This window comes from Numenius arquata, chromosome 1 (genome assembly GCF_964106895.1).
Source record: "Numenius arquata chromosome 1, bNumArq3.hap1.1, whole genome shotgun sequence".
Classification (NCBI taxonomy): Eukaryota; Metazoa; Chordata; class Aves; order Charadriiformes; family Scolopacidae; genus Numenius; species Numenius arquata.
In genome coordinates this window covers 116,716,731-116,733,587 of record NC_133576.1, presented here as the reverse complement: position 1 = coordinate 116,733,587, position 16,857 = coordinate 116,716,731, and the positions used below count along the sequence as shown (strand labels likewise).

The following is a 16,857-nucleotide window of genomic DNA, read 5'->3' as shown; positions in this document are numbered from 1 at the left end:
GAGTACTGCATCCAGCTCTGGGGACACCAGCATAATAAAGACATAGACCTGTTGGAGTGAGTCCAGAGAAGGGCCATGAAGAAGATGATCAGAGGGCTGGAGCACATCTCCTATGAGGACAGGCTGAGAGAGTTGGGGTTGTTCAGCCTGGACAAGAGAAGGCTTTTATTGCAGCCTTCCGGTACCTAAAGGGTGCCTACAGGAAAGATGGGGAGGGACCCTTTATCAGGGAGTGTGGTAATGGTTTAAAATTGGAAGAGGGGAGATTCAGATTAGATATTAGGAGGAAATTCTTTACTGTGAGGGTGGTGAGACACTGGAACAGGTTGCCCAGGGAAGTTGTGGATGCCCCATCCCTGGAAGTGTTCAAGGTCAGGCTGGATGGGGCTTTGAGCAACCTGGTCTAGTGGGAGGTGTCCCTGCCCATGGCAGGGGGGTTGGAACTCGATCTTTTCCACCCAAATCATTCTATGATTGCTCTTCTGGGATCTGGAAACTTCTAACTTAAGTCCCCCCACAGTCTGAGGAAAGCCTAGACCACTAGTTATTAAGGGGGGGGATTCTTCAGATTGGCTTTTGTTTGTGGACTGAATGCTCTTTAGCAACATCCAAAGGCCATTATGTGTGTCCTTTGAGCTGTGTCTTTTGGTTTAATTTCAACTGAAGAGTCTAGCTTGTGTGCTCTAACTGATCTGAAGTGTGAATCAAACGGTGATTCTTCTGGTCACCCTTACTTAACACTTCAAAGACAATCTTCATCCAAATTCAAACATTAATGCAGCTGTATCTCTGAACAATATGCTTGCTGTGCTTTTTTTGCTAAGTGATGATGATATGTGTAATATAATTCTTATTTTTATCTAGAACCACAGTAAGTGCTCAGCTTAATGATTAAGACTGGCTTTTGTGGTTGTAGCCTTAGAAAAAAGGAACCCTATTCTCATCTTTTGTCCATCTCATTATTCTTGGGGGGGGGAGGGTAAGGGGAAATGGTCCTTTGAAAATGTTACATAAAAGCTTTCTAGACTATTTTTAAGATAGGGGTTTTTTTCAGGGTTAACTGTAAGACTTGTATTTATTATTGCAACTTTATACCTTTTGGAATTTATTTGATTTATACCTAGATTGTTAGATGAAATATTATACAGTTGAGGTTGTGAACACTGTTTCTGGAGATACGTACTTCTGAATGTTTTGATTTAATGTAGTAGTTATGAATTTCCAGCTGTTAATTATCTGAATGTCGAAAGCATTTGCAATAGACACCTGCCTTTGTGTTTCCATTCTGTTTGTAATCGACTGGTTGTTCCTTATAACCTGCTTGAATTTATTTTGTGTGAGACTTTTTGTGAAGAAGTGTTGCGATGCTGAAAGTTGATAAAGGAAGGAGGAGAAACTTGGTTTATTGTTTTTTGCAGGAGATGTGGTCTGTGTCAGTAGCATGATAACTGAGAAGTGCACAAGCAATACAGTGTGAATGTGTAATATACTGTTAGGAAAGCTGCAGTTGCCTACTGCTTTTTTTCCTCTTCTGTCGAAACCTATTGCAGTATGAAGTAAAAATGTAAAGTTCTTTGTCCTTCTGAATAGTCTTTTGACTTCTGCGGGATGTCAGACAGTTGCAGCTCTGTTTGTGAAGTTGAGTGTTCTTCTTTAGAAAAGAAAAACTTTGGCTTCCTTAGAAAAAGGTTACCTTCTCAACCCTTTAAAGAAACATGAAGCATTTTAAAATTACTCTTTGACGTTCTCTGTGATGCTTTTGTAGATCATCTTCCTTTGGACAGTGAAATAGTGTGTCTGTCATTGCTGCATATTTTGTGGTGATGAATAATACTAGTAATTTAAAAGGATAATTATTTCAATTTTGAAAGTTTCATTGCAATTGATCAAATAACTGTCATTTCTTTCTTCTCAGGATATATTTATGTTCATAACAAGGCAACTTAAAGGTTTAGAAGATACAAAAAGCCCCCAGTTTAATCGTTATTTTTATTTGCTTGAGGTAAGCTTCATAACTTATTTCATAATAACTGTTAAATGTAGGTTTTCAACTTGTATTAACTACTTTTACTTTTTTTCTGTTCAACATAGAACATTGCTTGGGTCAAGTCTTATAACATATGCTTTGAATTAGAAGACAGCAATGAGATTTTTACACAGTTGTACAGAACGCTGTTTTCAGTAATAAAGTAAGTATTGTCACCCCCAATTATAATGCATTATTGCATGCTTGAGGTCAGATATTTCTAACCAAGGTGTTCAGTCTTTTGGGTTACTTTTGCGTCAACAAGCTTAGTTTTGTATTTCAGTTTAACTAAAGGTAGCAGCATAAATATGATAAGCTGTTGAGTTTGCCTGTTTTAATTAAACGACACTGCAAATCATCTTTCTAAGAAACTTATTTTGATTGTCTTTTATTGTGTCTATTTTATTCTGTTCTTGAAATGTAATGGTGCAATATGCAATTCTGAGGGATTTGCAGGATTATTGCTATAAAAATGTGAGTCAGAAAACTGTGAATACTGGAAGGTACTGCTAGAGATCGTGTAGTCTGCCCCTCTTGCTCAAACCAGGTCAGCTAGAGCAGATTGCCTGGGGCTGTAGCCAGCTGGACTTTGAGCATCTCCAGGGATGAAGACTCTCTGGCCTCTCTGGGCAGCCTTCTAGTGGTCAAACATTTGAAAAGTCTCTTATGTTTAAATGGTATGTCCTGTATTTCACCTTATGCCCATCGCCTCTTGTCCTGTCACTGGACACAACTGAGAAGAGTCTCGCCCTGTCTTCTTTACTCCCAAAATCAGGTTTTTAAACTTAATGATAAGTTCTTCCCTAAGCCATCTCTTCTTGAGGCTAAAAAAAGGTTACACATCTCTCAGCCTCTTCTTTCATGCAAGCTGCTCCTGTAATCATCCCTTAATCAACTTTGTGGCCCTTTGCTGGAGTGACTCTGGGATGTCCACATATCTCTTGTGCTGGGAAGCCTAGAACTGTACACAGCACTCCAGAGGAAGTCTCTCCAGTGTTGAGTAGAGGGGAGGGATGTTCTAATACGTTATCTTTTCACGATAGGGACAGATACAGTCCTCTTACTCTTTTACTGCAATCGTAAATGAAGAGGGCATGAGATTCAAGAACATTTTGGAAAGTGGTATATGCAGCTGAGAAACTGTGTTTTGACTTCTAAGAAAACTCGTGATGTGATTATTATATTCCTTGTTGTTTGGCATCACCACAGGGAATACTCTGAATGGAAGTTGTATGTTATATGAATAGTACACTAAGAATTCTTGTTTTTAATTTCAGCAACGGTCATAACCAAAAAGTACACATGCACATGGTTGATCTAATGAGCTCTATCATTTGTGAGGGAGATACTGTGTCGCAGGAACTTCTGGATACAGTGTTAGTTAATCTAGTGCCAGCACATAAGGTAAGACTTAATAGTGACTTAATATTTTTTTTTTTGTAATCATGATTTATTGGATTTCTGTATTCAGATATTTAGATTTCATTGAGAGAATAGCTGTAGCAAATGTATTCCTATTACTTGGATCTTTTTTAGCAAACAGATCGCTTTTAATAGCCAGAAAATTCAGAGTTTCATTGCTTTGGTTCACTTAAAATCAGTGGTTAGTATCAGTGGTCATAGTAATCTAAAAGCTTTAATGACATATGAATTTATACACAGTTTTTTTATGTATAGTCAATACCAGTAGAACTTAATATAAATGATACATGTATCCTTTGGAAAATTTTTAATTAGCGTAATGGTGATGCTGTATCAACAGTTCAAACTAATGTGCTGCCGAAGTGGGAGGGAGAAAGTCATGACTGCTGATTTGTAGCTGGCTCTGTTGTGTTTCGGAAATGTTGGCTTGGTGTTATTGAAAGCACACTGGTATCTTTTTGATGAAGCCGTAGTACTAACTATGTTTGGAAATGATGTTCTCTGAAGAGCCCAAGTGATGGCTGTCTTTCCTTAACAAAAAATGTTTTGTCAAGAAAAAAATGTCCTACACATGAACTAAGGAAAAATTTGAAAGTGTGTATGTGTTGTGGCACTTAAATGTTTAAAAAGCAAGGAAGCCTGGCTTCATTGTTCAGAAAACTAGCTGTGTCCTACTGGAATCTCTTAGGCTACAGTGTAGAAGGTGACTTGGAAGTTATGTATGGCAAAAAAAGGATTCTGGGAAATTATCTAGGAACTGTGTACTTATTTGGGTTTTGGACAGTTCTGGCTGTCATCTGACAGCTTTTTTTTGGTGTTTTTTTTGAAGTGTGTTCAGCAAAGGGCTAACTTAGATGTGAGGTGCTCTCTGAAGAACAGCAAGTAGCAAAACATAGTGTGCCTTATCACAAGCCATCAATTTCAGTAAATAAACAACATAAATTATTTTTCTGTTGACAGTGAAGGACTAAATGCTTAGTATAGATTAGCCTGTTTGGTTTGGTTTTTTTACTGGAAATGTTTTAGTACTAGGAGTCTAGTACTCTTGTGCCAGGACCAGACTGAAATTTGTGTCTAAAATTCAGATTCATGAAATAAAGCCTTGGAATACAGGAAAAAAAGCAAGACTAAGCAAAATACTTTAGTTTTTTTGTCAGTTGTTAAGCATCTGTTGTTGCATTGTCACCTGTGTTCAGCTTGATTTGACTGTGCTGTTTTTATGGTTCATGTTTAATAAACTGATTTTGGGTTGAAGAATTAGCATCCTGTTAGATTTGCTTTAGCATTGAAACAATTCTTTTTTTTATAGTGGATTTAAAGTTATTGACTGAACATTTTAATAGTGTAAAGTATTTGAGGTTTTGCACTTTTTTCTGCTTCTGTTTTAATCAAACTGGCTTTTTGAATAGGATGCTAGTTTATAGCTTCCTTTCTAACCGAAATAGTTATATAACTTTGGACCATGTTCTGAGTACTTTAGCCTTTGTTTTAATTTTTTTAACCTTTTTTGTACAAATGGAAAGAAGCTTCTAATGTTATTCTTTTTAATATCAATATTTTCATGTTGTGTTTATTTAAAATTTTGGTGCTTCCATAGTCATCTAACCACTTTCTGTGCTTTGTCATGTTGGAAAAATGCAATGAATTCAGAGTGAGAATTTTTCCTCTCATGTCAAAACTATAAGGGGGTTAAGGAGAACTACATCTTAGCCATTAAGCTGTACAGACTGTGGGAAAGGGAAATTGAAAAATCAGACTGGCCACCAAAAATGGCTTAACGTGTTGATGTGATGGTCAGTAGGGAATCCTTACCTAGCCAGATACCTTGGGGACCAAAAGAATATTTTTGATGGAGTAGAAGGAGCATAGATTTGCTACTAGCTCAGGTTTGAAAACAATCTGATTGAGAGATTTGTTGTAGATATGACAACTATGTTTGTAGCAAGTGACACAGGCAAGAGGTATAATTTTAATACAGCCAGAAGGAAGGTTGTGCTCATGAGAATGTGGAGTGCCCTTGTGAATGTATTCTAGAAAATAGTGGTAGTATGACTTTTGGTGTATAAACAGTTGTATTGAGTAACACCAGGTAGAAGACTTGAGGAGCATAATCTGTATAATTTATCAAAGGAGCAGTCTCTACGTATGTGTTTGGGAACAGAAGATTCAAACAGCTCTTTTAGTTTTGGATCCCAGATGCTAAGGGCTAATGGCTGACATTCAAAATTACAGATTGATGTGAAAAACTATATGAGTATTTTTAAGAGTTGTAGTAACTTGTTGAACAATTTACCGAAGGTTAATTTGATGCTGTTACTTCTCACAATGAAGGTCAATAATTTTCCTAAGAGGAATGTCAGATATGGTCCATAGTCCTGCGTAGTAAGTCTAATAAGCAATGATGCTAGCAAGACAGCTACAAAACCTCAGGCATAAGGAGCATATACTGGGCACTTGACATACTATCAAACGCCTGTCTACCATAACTAGTAGTCACTGAAGTAGCCTAAGATACGCACTTGAGTTTTTCATCCATCTCACTTGGCCAGAATAAAAGCCATATTGATGCAAACCTGAATGAAAGTGGCTGATGCTAATATCACAAAACAGCTATGTTAGTGTGTGCACAGGCTTGCTTGAGTAGTGCAGCAGCAGGTATCAGATAATTCAATAAAACAGTAAACGTGTCTGACCATGTGCTCAACTCTTAATTTCTTTGATGTTTACTTATTTTTTTCCTTTTGTGACTTTTCTTCTTTTCTATGAACTCTACTGAAATTCTTTTGCTAGATAATCTTATCTTAATATGATCTTTAAGAGGGTATTAAATAAATAGTGAACTAAACCCAGAAAAGACCAGAAGCAAGGGAGAGGTAGTAGGTAGTCAACATGAAAAGGGAAGAAAAACTAGCAGTTTTCCTTTCCCTTCTAGTTTTTGGGGTTTTTTTGGGTTTTTTTTTTGCTTTTTTTTTTTTTTGTTTTTTGTTTTTTTTTTTGTTTTTTTTTTAGATTATAAAGCCTTTATGGCAGTACCTGAAAACAATTTTGTGTTTGTGCAGTGTGTTAGAAGGCAAATTGCACTTTATTTCCTTGAGCGTTTGCCAGTGTTCCATTTGCAGCCTCAGGAAAGTTACAGGGAATGCCATACTGCATATCCTGCATGCTTGACATGCTTATCTTTTTGAAAAAGTGATATTGACAATTAAATTCCTAACTTTCTCTACTAGGAACTTGTCTAATAATTAGCGTTATCTATCTTGGCAACACTTCAGCTGAGCTTTTTCTTTGTCAGCCATCCTTAAAAACCTGTTTACCTCCACTAGCAAAATTGGAGAATCTGTTTTGTCAAGTGTTCTTGGATACAAATTTTGCTGTTGTGCTAGTGATAGTAAGGATGGAATCAAAGACCCTTTTCAAATACCAAGAAAATATGTTAAAATGTGTAATTTTTAAAGAATGTTTGCTCTAGATACAGACTTAAAATATGATTTTACTCCTAAAATTATAAAGTTAAGGGCTGGATTGATTCTAGCTAACCATCCTTTTTGAAGAAAAAATAAGGGATATGCATTTGTTTTCTGTTGGGTGTTTTGTTTTTCTTTTTCGTTTTTTTTTTTCTTCTTTTGAAGGATGAGTACAAATTACTTCACTCTTCATTTCTTTGAGCTGTGTTAAATTGGGAGGCAACTAGAAAAGTTAACAGAAAAACTTCAGTGGGTATGCATTTCCATCATTGCCAACCCCATTGCAGTACTTCATCTGATTTTTAGCTCTGTGGCGAACTGTCCTGGGAGAGCATTGGCTGTTTATACACAAAAATGTCTGTGCCGTGCTGTTAGGGAGGTTGCCACTGCTGCTTGATTCTGCAGTAGAAATTTGTCAAACAATCTAGAGAACAAGAAGTATGAAAAATAAGTTGGCAAAACTCTTAATGTCTTCCAGAAATGTAAAAAGTTTGAAATGCTAGAAATATATACAGAGTAAATCATGTTTGGAATTGAGACAAAGGAGAGAACTTATGGTTGATGAAGATGGTCTGTCTTCAAATATTACTGCTGAAGGCCTACTAAGCATAAAAAGAGTATTCTATGTTTATTAACATTATTTTCTGAAAGAAAGCTGGAGGGGTTTTTTTTTTTTTTGGAAAAGGGCAGCATCCTGTAAGTCTGTTTGATGCTAAATGTAACTTAATTATCTTGCAGAAGATCTGTGTTCTGCCTGTTCATGGGTTCTTCTTTGGTTTGTCCTTATCAATCAATACTTATTTCTGCTTTTTCCTTCAAAATGTAGTAATTACTAATGATTACTTTAGGTAGTGTTACCAGCGGATGGCTTAGTTACTACCCAATTCAGGACTCTTGAAAGCTTATCCCCACTGGGTGCTTACATGCTCTTAGGGGCATCCTGATTAAGATGATTGTTCCCATCAGTGAGGGCTTTCTGAAATCATTAAAAGATCTTAAAATACACGTCAATCTCTTTTTATATACTTAGGAAAAAAAAAAAAGATTGAAGAGAGGATAATGATAGAAGAGTTTAGATAAACACAGTGAAGAAATTTGCTAAATTAAGTCTTACTTTTCTAAAATTTCTCCTTCAGGCAAAGTTTAAAGTATCTTTGTGGCTATTAAATTAGTCAGAAAGATAGGCTTGACATTTTGTAGAAGATCTTTGGACCTATTTGGTGGTGGCCTGGGTTGCTCCTGTTTTCATTTCAACTAAGGCAGTGCCACTTTTTCTTGTTTCTACTATTATCCTCAAGCTGGAAGAGGGAGAAGAAAACTTTCTCCTGTGCTTTTAAGACTTTCTGGCATTGTTATTTTCAGAAAATTTGGCCTCTGGACACTTGAGGGCTCTGGCTATTGGCACAACTAAATCAGATGCGTGAAGCATGAAAATAATAGTTCACTTTCCGAAGCCAGTTGTGATCTAGGCTCTTCTTTTCTCTTTGCAGCTTTTTTAGGTAGTGAAGTGTAATGTGAATATGTTACTTGAGGTTGCAAATGGCTACTTCTAGCATTTATCTCGGCAAACATTAAGGTGTTGGGAGATCTTTTGCCTGCCTTAAGTAGCTTAATTATGAAAGATCTGTTCTTTCAGACTTCCTTTCCTAAGGCTATGTGTGAGAATTTATGTTTAATTTTTTAAACTTTAGTTATTACTGCTTGTGTAGATGAATTATGACAACTTTTTAAAAATGAACTGCTGTGTGAAAGATACAAGCTGAAACTGTAATTAACGTGAATCAAAACAGATTTGCCTGTTGGAACTCTGCTATGCTGTTCTGGCTTGTTTTATATGTAAATCAGATCTTGCTCATGATCTAGAGTTCACTCTTAACCGGGTGAAAGCTGTTTTCTTTGTTTTGGTGGAGGTGAACTGTGGAAGTTAAGAAGGATCAGAGCAAGACCTGGAAATGGCATAGATTCCTTGCTAGGGTTATTTGTGCCTTTTACTTCCTGAACAGTCACAACTCTGGCTAAATAATAGAAAACAAATGCTACAGGTGAAAATGCGCTTTGCTTTTTTTTTTTTTCTTTTCTTTCTATTAACCATAAAGAGCAATCTGGCCTCCCAGAAACTTCTCTTTTCTGGGACATGGAACAGCTGTACAATTTGGTAAAAAGACTGTCAGTGTTGACCCTTGTATCTTGATTAGATAAGGGAAAAGGAAATTACAAGGATGTCAGTATCCTATGTAAGCATTTGAGTATCTTTACAGAATTGGGATTTTTATTCACCTTCTGCATTGGCTCTGAGTAGAAAAGATACTTCAGGCATGAATCTTCATAGTCTTTTTGACGTCAGTCACCTAACTTAATTCTATCAGTAGGCAAGTCACAGACTTCCTTTGTTTTATATTAACAGAAAATGTTAATCTCTTCCCACTTTTTCTAGAAGCCTGCAGTTTTACACGTTTTTTGAAATTGGACACAATACTGTCCATCTCTTTGCGAATCTTTTCTTTTTCATTCAGATAGCTACAAAAAACCAAGCACACGCAGGCAAAGAAATACCCTGGGTGTGGCAGTGCATCTTGTGTTTGCTTTTCATTATGCTAAAAGGAAGGTCTTTTTTGCTTTTATGGATGAGGTGTATTTAAAAAAAAAACAAACAACAAACCAACTACAAACTGCCCCTTTATATTGTTGTCTTGTAAATGGAATAGGCTGGGGTTTTTAAATTGCAAAGACGAAGCAAAATTGGGGAACTATATTTTTACAGAGACTTTACCTATTAAAAGACTATATATTTTTTGGTATTGAAGAGTTTTCCTTTGTTCTTTTACGTGTTAATCAAGTCTGCAGAGGGTGTCCCAAGAGCTGAGTTGCATTTTCTTCTGAAACTTTTTGAAAAAATATTTATGATGTAGAAATTGGAGAAATGACATAACAACTAGAGGGTGGAGAATGCATTCTGGAAAAGGAAGGAAATAATGAGAGAGCAATAACCGAGGTAGACAAATGGAGCTATATGAATGCTGTGGGTGGTGGTTTTTTATTTTTATATTAGTGTTTCATTAGTTTGTATTCTTCACCCTTTTTTTTTTTTGCTCATGGACTGAAATTCTGATGTGTGGGGTGGGTTTTTTGTGTCTTTTTTTTTTTCTTTACTATGTCAGTCAGACTGAGAGTATCTTTCGGAGATACTATGGAGAGACTGTGATGGTGGTTCATGGTTCACAGGTGGCTGCTTGATGCAAGGACAGAATTGTACTTTCTACTGCAACCCTGTTCAGAGTCTTGCTTCTGTGGTGACTGTAAATGCCTTGGTGTTGCTTTATACCACTTTCCTGTTTTTTTTGGGAAGCTGATAAGGAACAGCAGTAAAATGCAGGAACTGAGTTAGATGGGCAACTGAAAAGTAAGCCCTGATTTGCCGGGAAAGAGTTTTCTCTGTAGTGTCAGTGGAGACTACAAAGCTCTGTTTGGACTAAGTTTCTTTTTACTATATTATCTTTACTACTGAAATTATAAAAGGAACTGGCTATTTCTTTAATGCTTTTACCAGTGCATGGTAGCTTTTAAATTCTTGTATTAGGGGAAGTTCAGGTTAGATATTAGGAAATATTTCTTTACTGAAAGGGTTATCAGGCATTGGAATGGGCTGCCCAGGGAGGTGGTTGAGGCACCATCCCTGGAGGTATTCAAGAGAGGAGTTGACATGGTGCTCGGGGATATAGGTTAGTGTTGGGTGGTGTGGTGGTGTGTGTGTGGGTTGTGCGTGGTGTGTTGTGTGTGGGGTTTTTTTTTTTTTTTTTTTTTGGTTGGACTAGATGATCTTAAAGGGTCCCTTCCAACCTAGGTGATTCTGCGATTCTGTATTTATTTTTAAGATTATTGCATGTGCTTACATTTTTTTCTCTGTTTCTTTTCCCCTCAGAATTTAAACAAGCAAGCCTATGATTTGGCAAAGGCTTTACTAAAGAGGACAGCACAAGCAATTGAACCGTACATTACTAATGTAAGTGAAGACTGCAAACAAACATGGAAATCAATACAACTTTTAAATGAGCTGTGTTATAAAAAGAATGGATTGCATGTAGTCAAATGGGGCTGTAAGATAAGATAACTTTTTACAAACTCTCATCTGTTCTTTGAGAGAATTGTTATGTTAATGAAGCACTGCTTAACCTGTTCCTTTGAGTCTAATTCTTTACTGTATAGAAACTACTAAGCCCATAACAATTTTGACTTCTGAAATGCAATGGATGGTTTACTTTCTGCTGTCTTGGGAGACCTTGCACTTTAATCCTTAATCTGACTGGAAGACCAAATGTACTTCTGTATTGTTCTGACAAAAATATATAAACACATTGTTCCTGTGGCAAAATTCCTTTTCTAGTGAGGAGATGAGAATATTTAGAAGCTAGGATAAGTTAAGATAGAGCAGAATTTTAATGCCGTTGTCACATGAAAAGAAGAGGAAATGGAATCTAAGAATAGATTGTAAGGAAGAAACCCAACGAGTGGATTGAGGGTTGTAGCCAAATTGAGCGTAGACATCATAGGCATTGCAAGAGAAGAGGGATGAGAGGAAGTAAAGATCAGACAGGATTATGCTCTAAATTAAGCTGCACAATAGAAAAAATATATTGCCCTTTTTAAAAAAGTAGTTAAGGATTTAGCAGGTCCTGTGGCAGCTACCCAAAACCTCAAGAGCTTGAAAACAATAAAAAATTTTCAATGTTTTTGGTTGCTTTCAGACTTGTAATGCTTGTGATACTTGGAAAATTCTAAGATTTAAAAAAAAATCATCTTCAGTGAAAATTCTTACTTCAAACCTGTTAGTCAAACCTGCTGTTTGGGAAGGTATTGCTACATGGGAATGCGTTTATAATGTTCATCTGTGAGGGGTTAGATTACAAACTGGGTGACGTTTTGTGGGTTTTAAGGAAGTCTGTACAATTAGAATCTTCCTCTTATGGAAAATATGTACATGCATTCTTCTGTTCTTGGTTTCCCACAAGTGGATAAAATTACGTCGTCTGGTTTCTTTGTTTTGGAAGTTTCTTTCTTAAAACATATTAAAGACACAGTAGGAGTTAGTTGCCTAACCAGGAATATATCCATTCCAGACAACTCTGTATCCAGAAAAGGAAAGCTTTTCTGCCTGACAGCATGGGGTCTTTGACTTCTAATGAAATGTGCTTATCTGTTATTTTCTAGTCATTATTACTAGAAACTGTTTTTCTATTGCATCACTTTTTGGGGTTCACTCTATAACCTTAAAAAGTAGCAGTTTTCATGTTTTTAGTTTCTTTACTGATATGAATAAACTCGTCAGGTGCAGAGGGTAGTGATGTTCATCTGTCCCAAGTTTGGGAATGGGAAACTGAAGTGCCAGTTAAGTGTATTCTGTTGCATTAGTGGCTGATGCAAATAGCACCAATTTGTTTAGCGACGCTTGTGTGGTGTTTTAATGCAAAGAGAAGAATAACTTTCCAAATTATGTCCTCCCCCCTTACAAGTAGGGGGTAGTATACTCCTATTTAGTGACTTCTTACCCATCTATTACAAGAGGATATAGTTGAAAGTAGTGCAGAATTAAAATTTGATATTAGAAAATACTTTCTTTAATGAGAGGTGTGAAGTTTCACTCAAACCTGTCAAGTTTACCAAGAAAGAATAATTGCTTTACAGCTGCATTATGCTGCTTGCAAATAAAAATTCTGAACAGTAGTTATTAATTCTTATGCTTTTACTTACAAATACTTAACCTGTCAACTATGCGGTGTAGTAATTAGCCAGTTGTTTCAGCCTTGTTTTGACTAAACGGTAGAATGCTTTTAAAGTCATTGTTTTCAATAGTGAAATAACTCTAAATATAGTCACACTATAAAAAGATCCAATGCACTGGAACTCCTATAAAGTTGTGTTTTTTAAATTATTTGTAGGCTTGCTGTGGTAAACTAAACACCACTTGTTATGTGTTTTCCTTTATGTGTAATATTGAATACAGCACAATGATATTTTAAGGTTTCTACTACAGAATCCTGATCTATGTGTGCCCTCTGCACCCCTTCCTCCTCCCCTTTTTTTTTAAATAGCGGTGAAATAAATGTTGTAAGATTAAAAGGTAGATTTAGTGGTAGACAAGCATGGGATTTAGAGTGTATATTTACTCCTGTTATTAATATATTCTCTCTTTTATTTTCCAGTTTTTCAATCAGGTCCTCATGCTTGGTAAAACATCAATTAGTGACCTGTCAGAGCATGTGTTTGACTTGATTCTGGAGTTATACAATATTGACAGTCACCTCTTGCTTTCTGTTCTACCGCAGCTTGAATTCAAGCTTAAGGTAAACACTTCTTACACTTTCTATGTATTTGAAATGTGTGCGCTTTGACTATTGATATGATTTTTTTTTTAATGACAAGTTCATCAAATTATTTGGCATATAAAACGAATACTTTGTCCTGTTCTGTAAAGCATATAATCTCTCCATAGTTTAAAGGAAAACTCATAAAAGCCTCAAGAAGAGTAATTTAACTTCAAATATATTAACTTATAGTGCATGTGTGCATATGTTTGAGTTTTGGTTGGGGTTTGGTGTTTTTCTTTTTTGGCTTGTATATTTCAAGAAATAATGTGATTTTTTGACTGGAGAATCTGACCTGTTTTGTTCCTTTGTTTACTGTAGTATTTATTGTTAAGGCCTTTAATGAGTTGAAAGTTCTTGTGCTGCTAGCTCTGCAGAGAAACTGCACCTGTTCAGAATAGTGAACTTTGGCAGGGAAAAGTTGGAAGCTGATGTACTGACTATTTCTATCCAAATAGAAGGTGTGTGAAAGGTGGAAATGGAGCATTGAACTCCATTAATATGTCTTGTTGTCATTGCTACAGTGGCTTTTATGATTTTTCAGGCTTATTTCTTTTGTCTGAAGGATAGTTGGTGCTAGCTATCTATTTTAATAGGTATTTTTCTTCTTGACTTTCTACCATTTCAGAGTGTTTCCATCACTTGGAGAAATTCACTATATCAGATGATACTCCCTTTATTCTGTACCACTTTTATTCTGTTTGTCATTCCACAAAGTTTTTGTGGAAGTGGGGAATTTGATTAGTTTTTTATTACTAAGTTTGAAAGTGATTTGTTGCTAGACTTGAGGGCTAATGTGCAGTGGGCAACTTTTAAACTTGCATGTTGTTTTATTGTCGAGGACAGATTTTAGGTTTGTAGAACCTTTGGCCTGTTCTCATTGCAATATTTATTATCAGAGGGGCTTGTTCATGCCTATTAGTTTTTACTAATGTTGCTAGGCAGGCACACTACACTTGTTGGATGAGTTGTTTTTTAATGGTTATCTTTCCATTCACTTTTCTAGAAGAAGTAGGGTTCGATTTACTGCTTGCTGTCTGTGTCTTAAAAGAAGACTTTTTTTTAGCCTTTAATTCCTTTTCTTACAGATGGCAAATAATTATTGTTCTTACTCCAATAAAAACAGTGCTTCTGCAGCTGAAGCTGTTATTAAAGAGATTTAATCTTAACTGCTGCCATATCCTTTTTTTTTTTCATAGCCATAATTGCAGTAACCTTTCCATCTTTAGGTCCATTTAAAACTGCAGGTTCTTGAATTGTCTTTCTGCTCCTTCATTGACTCCTATATTCCACTATTTCAATACAAACTTGGTTTTTTGTATCCTATTTTACCATTGGTATCAGCAAGTTTAGTAGCCCAGCACTGTCAGCCTTTTCTCACCTGCAGCCCAAGGTCTTCTGGTCTCTCCCTTCAACTGGGTGATGTCAGCACTAATCATTTCCATGTTTTCTTTGTATCTCTTAATTTACAACACCTTTTTTCATGTTTGCATTTCTGTTCTTTGTTTAGTATACTCTTTTTAGTTGATCACGAATCACAGAATTGTGAATCGTTGGCTATTCCGAGAGCATGGTACTGCTTCTGTTTGAATCATCTTGTTGCTTCAGGTGTGTTTTTGATGCGTTAAGTTATAAGGATAAATAATACATGCCTATGGGCTGTCAAATAGTTTGACCCATCTTTTAAAGGAAAAAGCCATCTATTTGAAATAGGATAATTCTGATTTAAGTCCTGAGATGCTTGAACAGGTTTCCCAGGGAAGTTGTGGATGCACCATCATTGGAGGTGTTCAGGGTCAGGTTAGATGGGGCTTTGAGCAACCTGACCTAGTGAAAGATGTCCCTGGCAATGGCAGGGGAGTTGGACTAGATGATCTTTAAAGGATGCTTCCAACTCAAACCACTTTATGGTTCTAAATGAGTTGAAAGGCCTGTAAGATACTTCTGTGGTTAAAAGGGTATTTTGAAGACGAACGTTCTGAAATATTAATGAAATATGGTCAGCCTATGGTTTTTCTGAGATCAACACAAGTTCGTTCTTTATGCAGACCTGCCAGAGATGATTAAATACTTTCCACTCAAACAATAGCTATGGCTTTATTCTAAAGAGCAGCAGCTAGTGTCAAGCTATTTAAATTCATGTCCAGGTAAATTGCAGTATGATTTCAGTGAAACTCAGAGTGCTTATGGTAGAAGACAGCTAATGCTTTGCTGCTTTGAATGAAAAGAAACTGGGCAGCAGTATCCCTGTTAGCTTGATGAAGCCCTGGATCAGGGTGGCTGGTAAAAGAGAAAAAAATATGCTTGACAACCCATATTGAAATATGGGAGAGGGGAGATGTCTTTTTTGAATAAAGGTCGATTAAAGTTAATGACACAATAACCACAAACTTCATTGAGTTCTGCATATTATTGAGAGCTTGCCTACATGGCTTTGCCTTTTCTGGATTACATAGTATTGCATCTATACCCACACCCATAGTTGGAGCCTTTTGAGCTCACTCGCTGTGGAGACTCTAATAGGTATTTAAGTAGAAGTTTGTAGAGTGCATTTAGCTCAAATGCATCAGTCACAGGGATGCCCAGTTTTTGTTCTATGAGATTGTCTGATACAGCTCTTAAATATGCAAGTGTGATAGTAGAAGTCAAATGCTAGGGGCAAATAATCAAATAATGCTTGTTGGGGTGGTGGGACAGTGACTCATATAGCTGCTTTGCTGCTAAAGAGGTTTGTATTGCTCTTAAAGCAGACGATGTTGAAGGAAAGCTGTGGTTGCCTCAACTGTTGAGTTGTCAGTTTTGAGGAGTGAAGATGTGTCAGAATGATCTCATCATGCATGCATTGAACACATGGAAGTGGACATATGACCTGTGCTTTTCAAAGATAAATTGGGTAATTGCTCTCTGTTTTTGAAAACATGCGTTTTCTTTATAATTGGCTTCAAAAGTAGTGATTAAAAAAAAATCTGGCCAGATGGAGTAGACTCATGGCAGACTTCTGAGCAAGACATCAAGTGTTCTGGCTCACTTGAAAGCTGATGCTTTAAAAAATATTTTCAGGTGCAAACTTAGCAAGTTCTGCATGAACTTGAACAGAACCCAGTATTTCTGATAATTTCAATGCAATTTAATTTACAATAAGTAAATCAGTTTCTTAAAGCATTTTTCTTATGTTTTGCTGTAGTTTGAGACATTTTTATCCAAGAGCTGTCTTTTTAAATTCTTGTCTAAATTGTCTTGTCTAAAAATTGTCTTAAATTCTCACCTAAAAAGCCTTTTTGCCAGCAGAGAATGATAAATGGTTACTTTTATACAGATGTTAAAAAAATTTAAAATTTTCTTACTGGCCCTATCATATAAAGCCTGAAGAACATTGAAGGTCAGCTCAGGAGGGCACAGGACTTCAAAATAAATATGGAGGCCTAATTCTTATTTCCCAATAAAAAAAGGCTGATGTGACATGGGATTTCCAAATGCAAATTGTATAGAACTTGATTGTCGACAACCTGAAAAAAAGTTCTTCACTTCTTTGAATGTTATTTGGCAACAAAGTGGGAAACTATTAGCCAAAGAAAAGAAGACGGGA

The 16,857-nt window shown here is 36.3% G+C and overlaps 1 protein-coding gene across 3 annotated transcripts in view; it reads left to right on the top strand.

Annotated features, from left to right (window-relative positions):
- Positions 1-16,857, top strand: part of PDS5B (PDS5 cohesin associated factor B) — a 114,259-nt gene that overhangs the window by 28,162 nt on the left and 69,240 nt on the right. For all 3 annotated transcript variants that reach the window (XM_074153350.1, XM_074153366.1, XM_074153358.1), the window contains exons 4-8: positions 1,916-2,002; positions 2,092-2,189; positions 3,304-3,430; positions 10,832-10,912; positions 13,110-13,250. In XM_074153350.1, the coding sequence (XP_074009451.1) occupies positions 1,916-2,002; positions 2,092-2,189; positions 3,304-3,430; positions 10,832-10,912; positions 13,110-13,250 (534 nt within the window). The remainder of the gene's footprint in view (positions 1-1,915; positions 2,003-2,091; positions 2,190-3,303; positions 3,431-10,831; positions 10,913-13,109; positions 13,251-16,857) is intronic.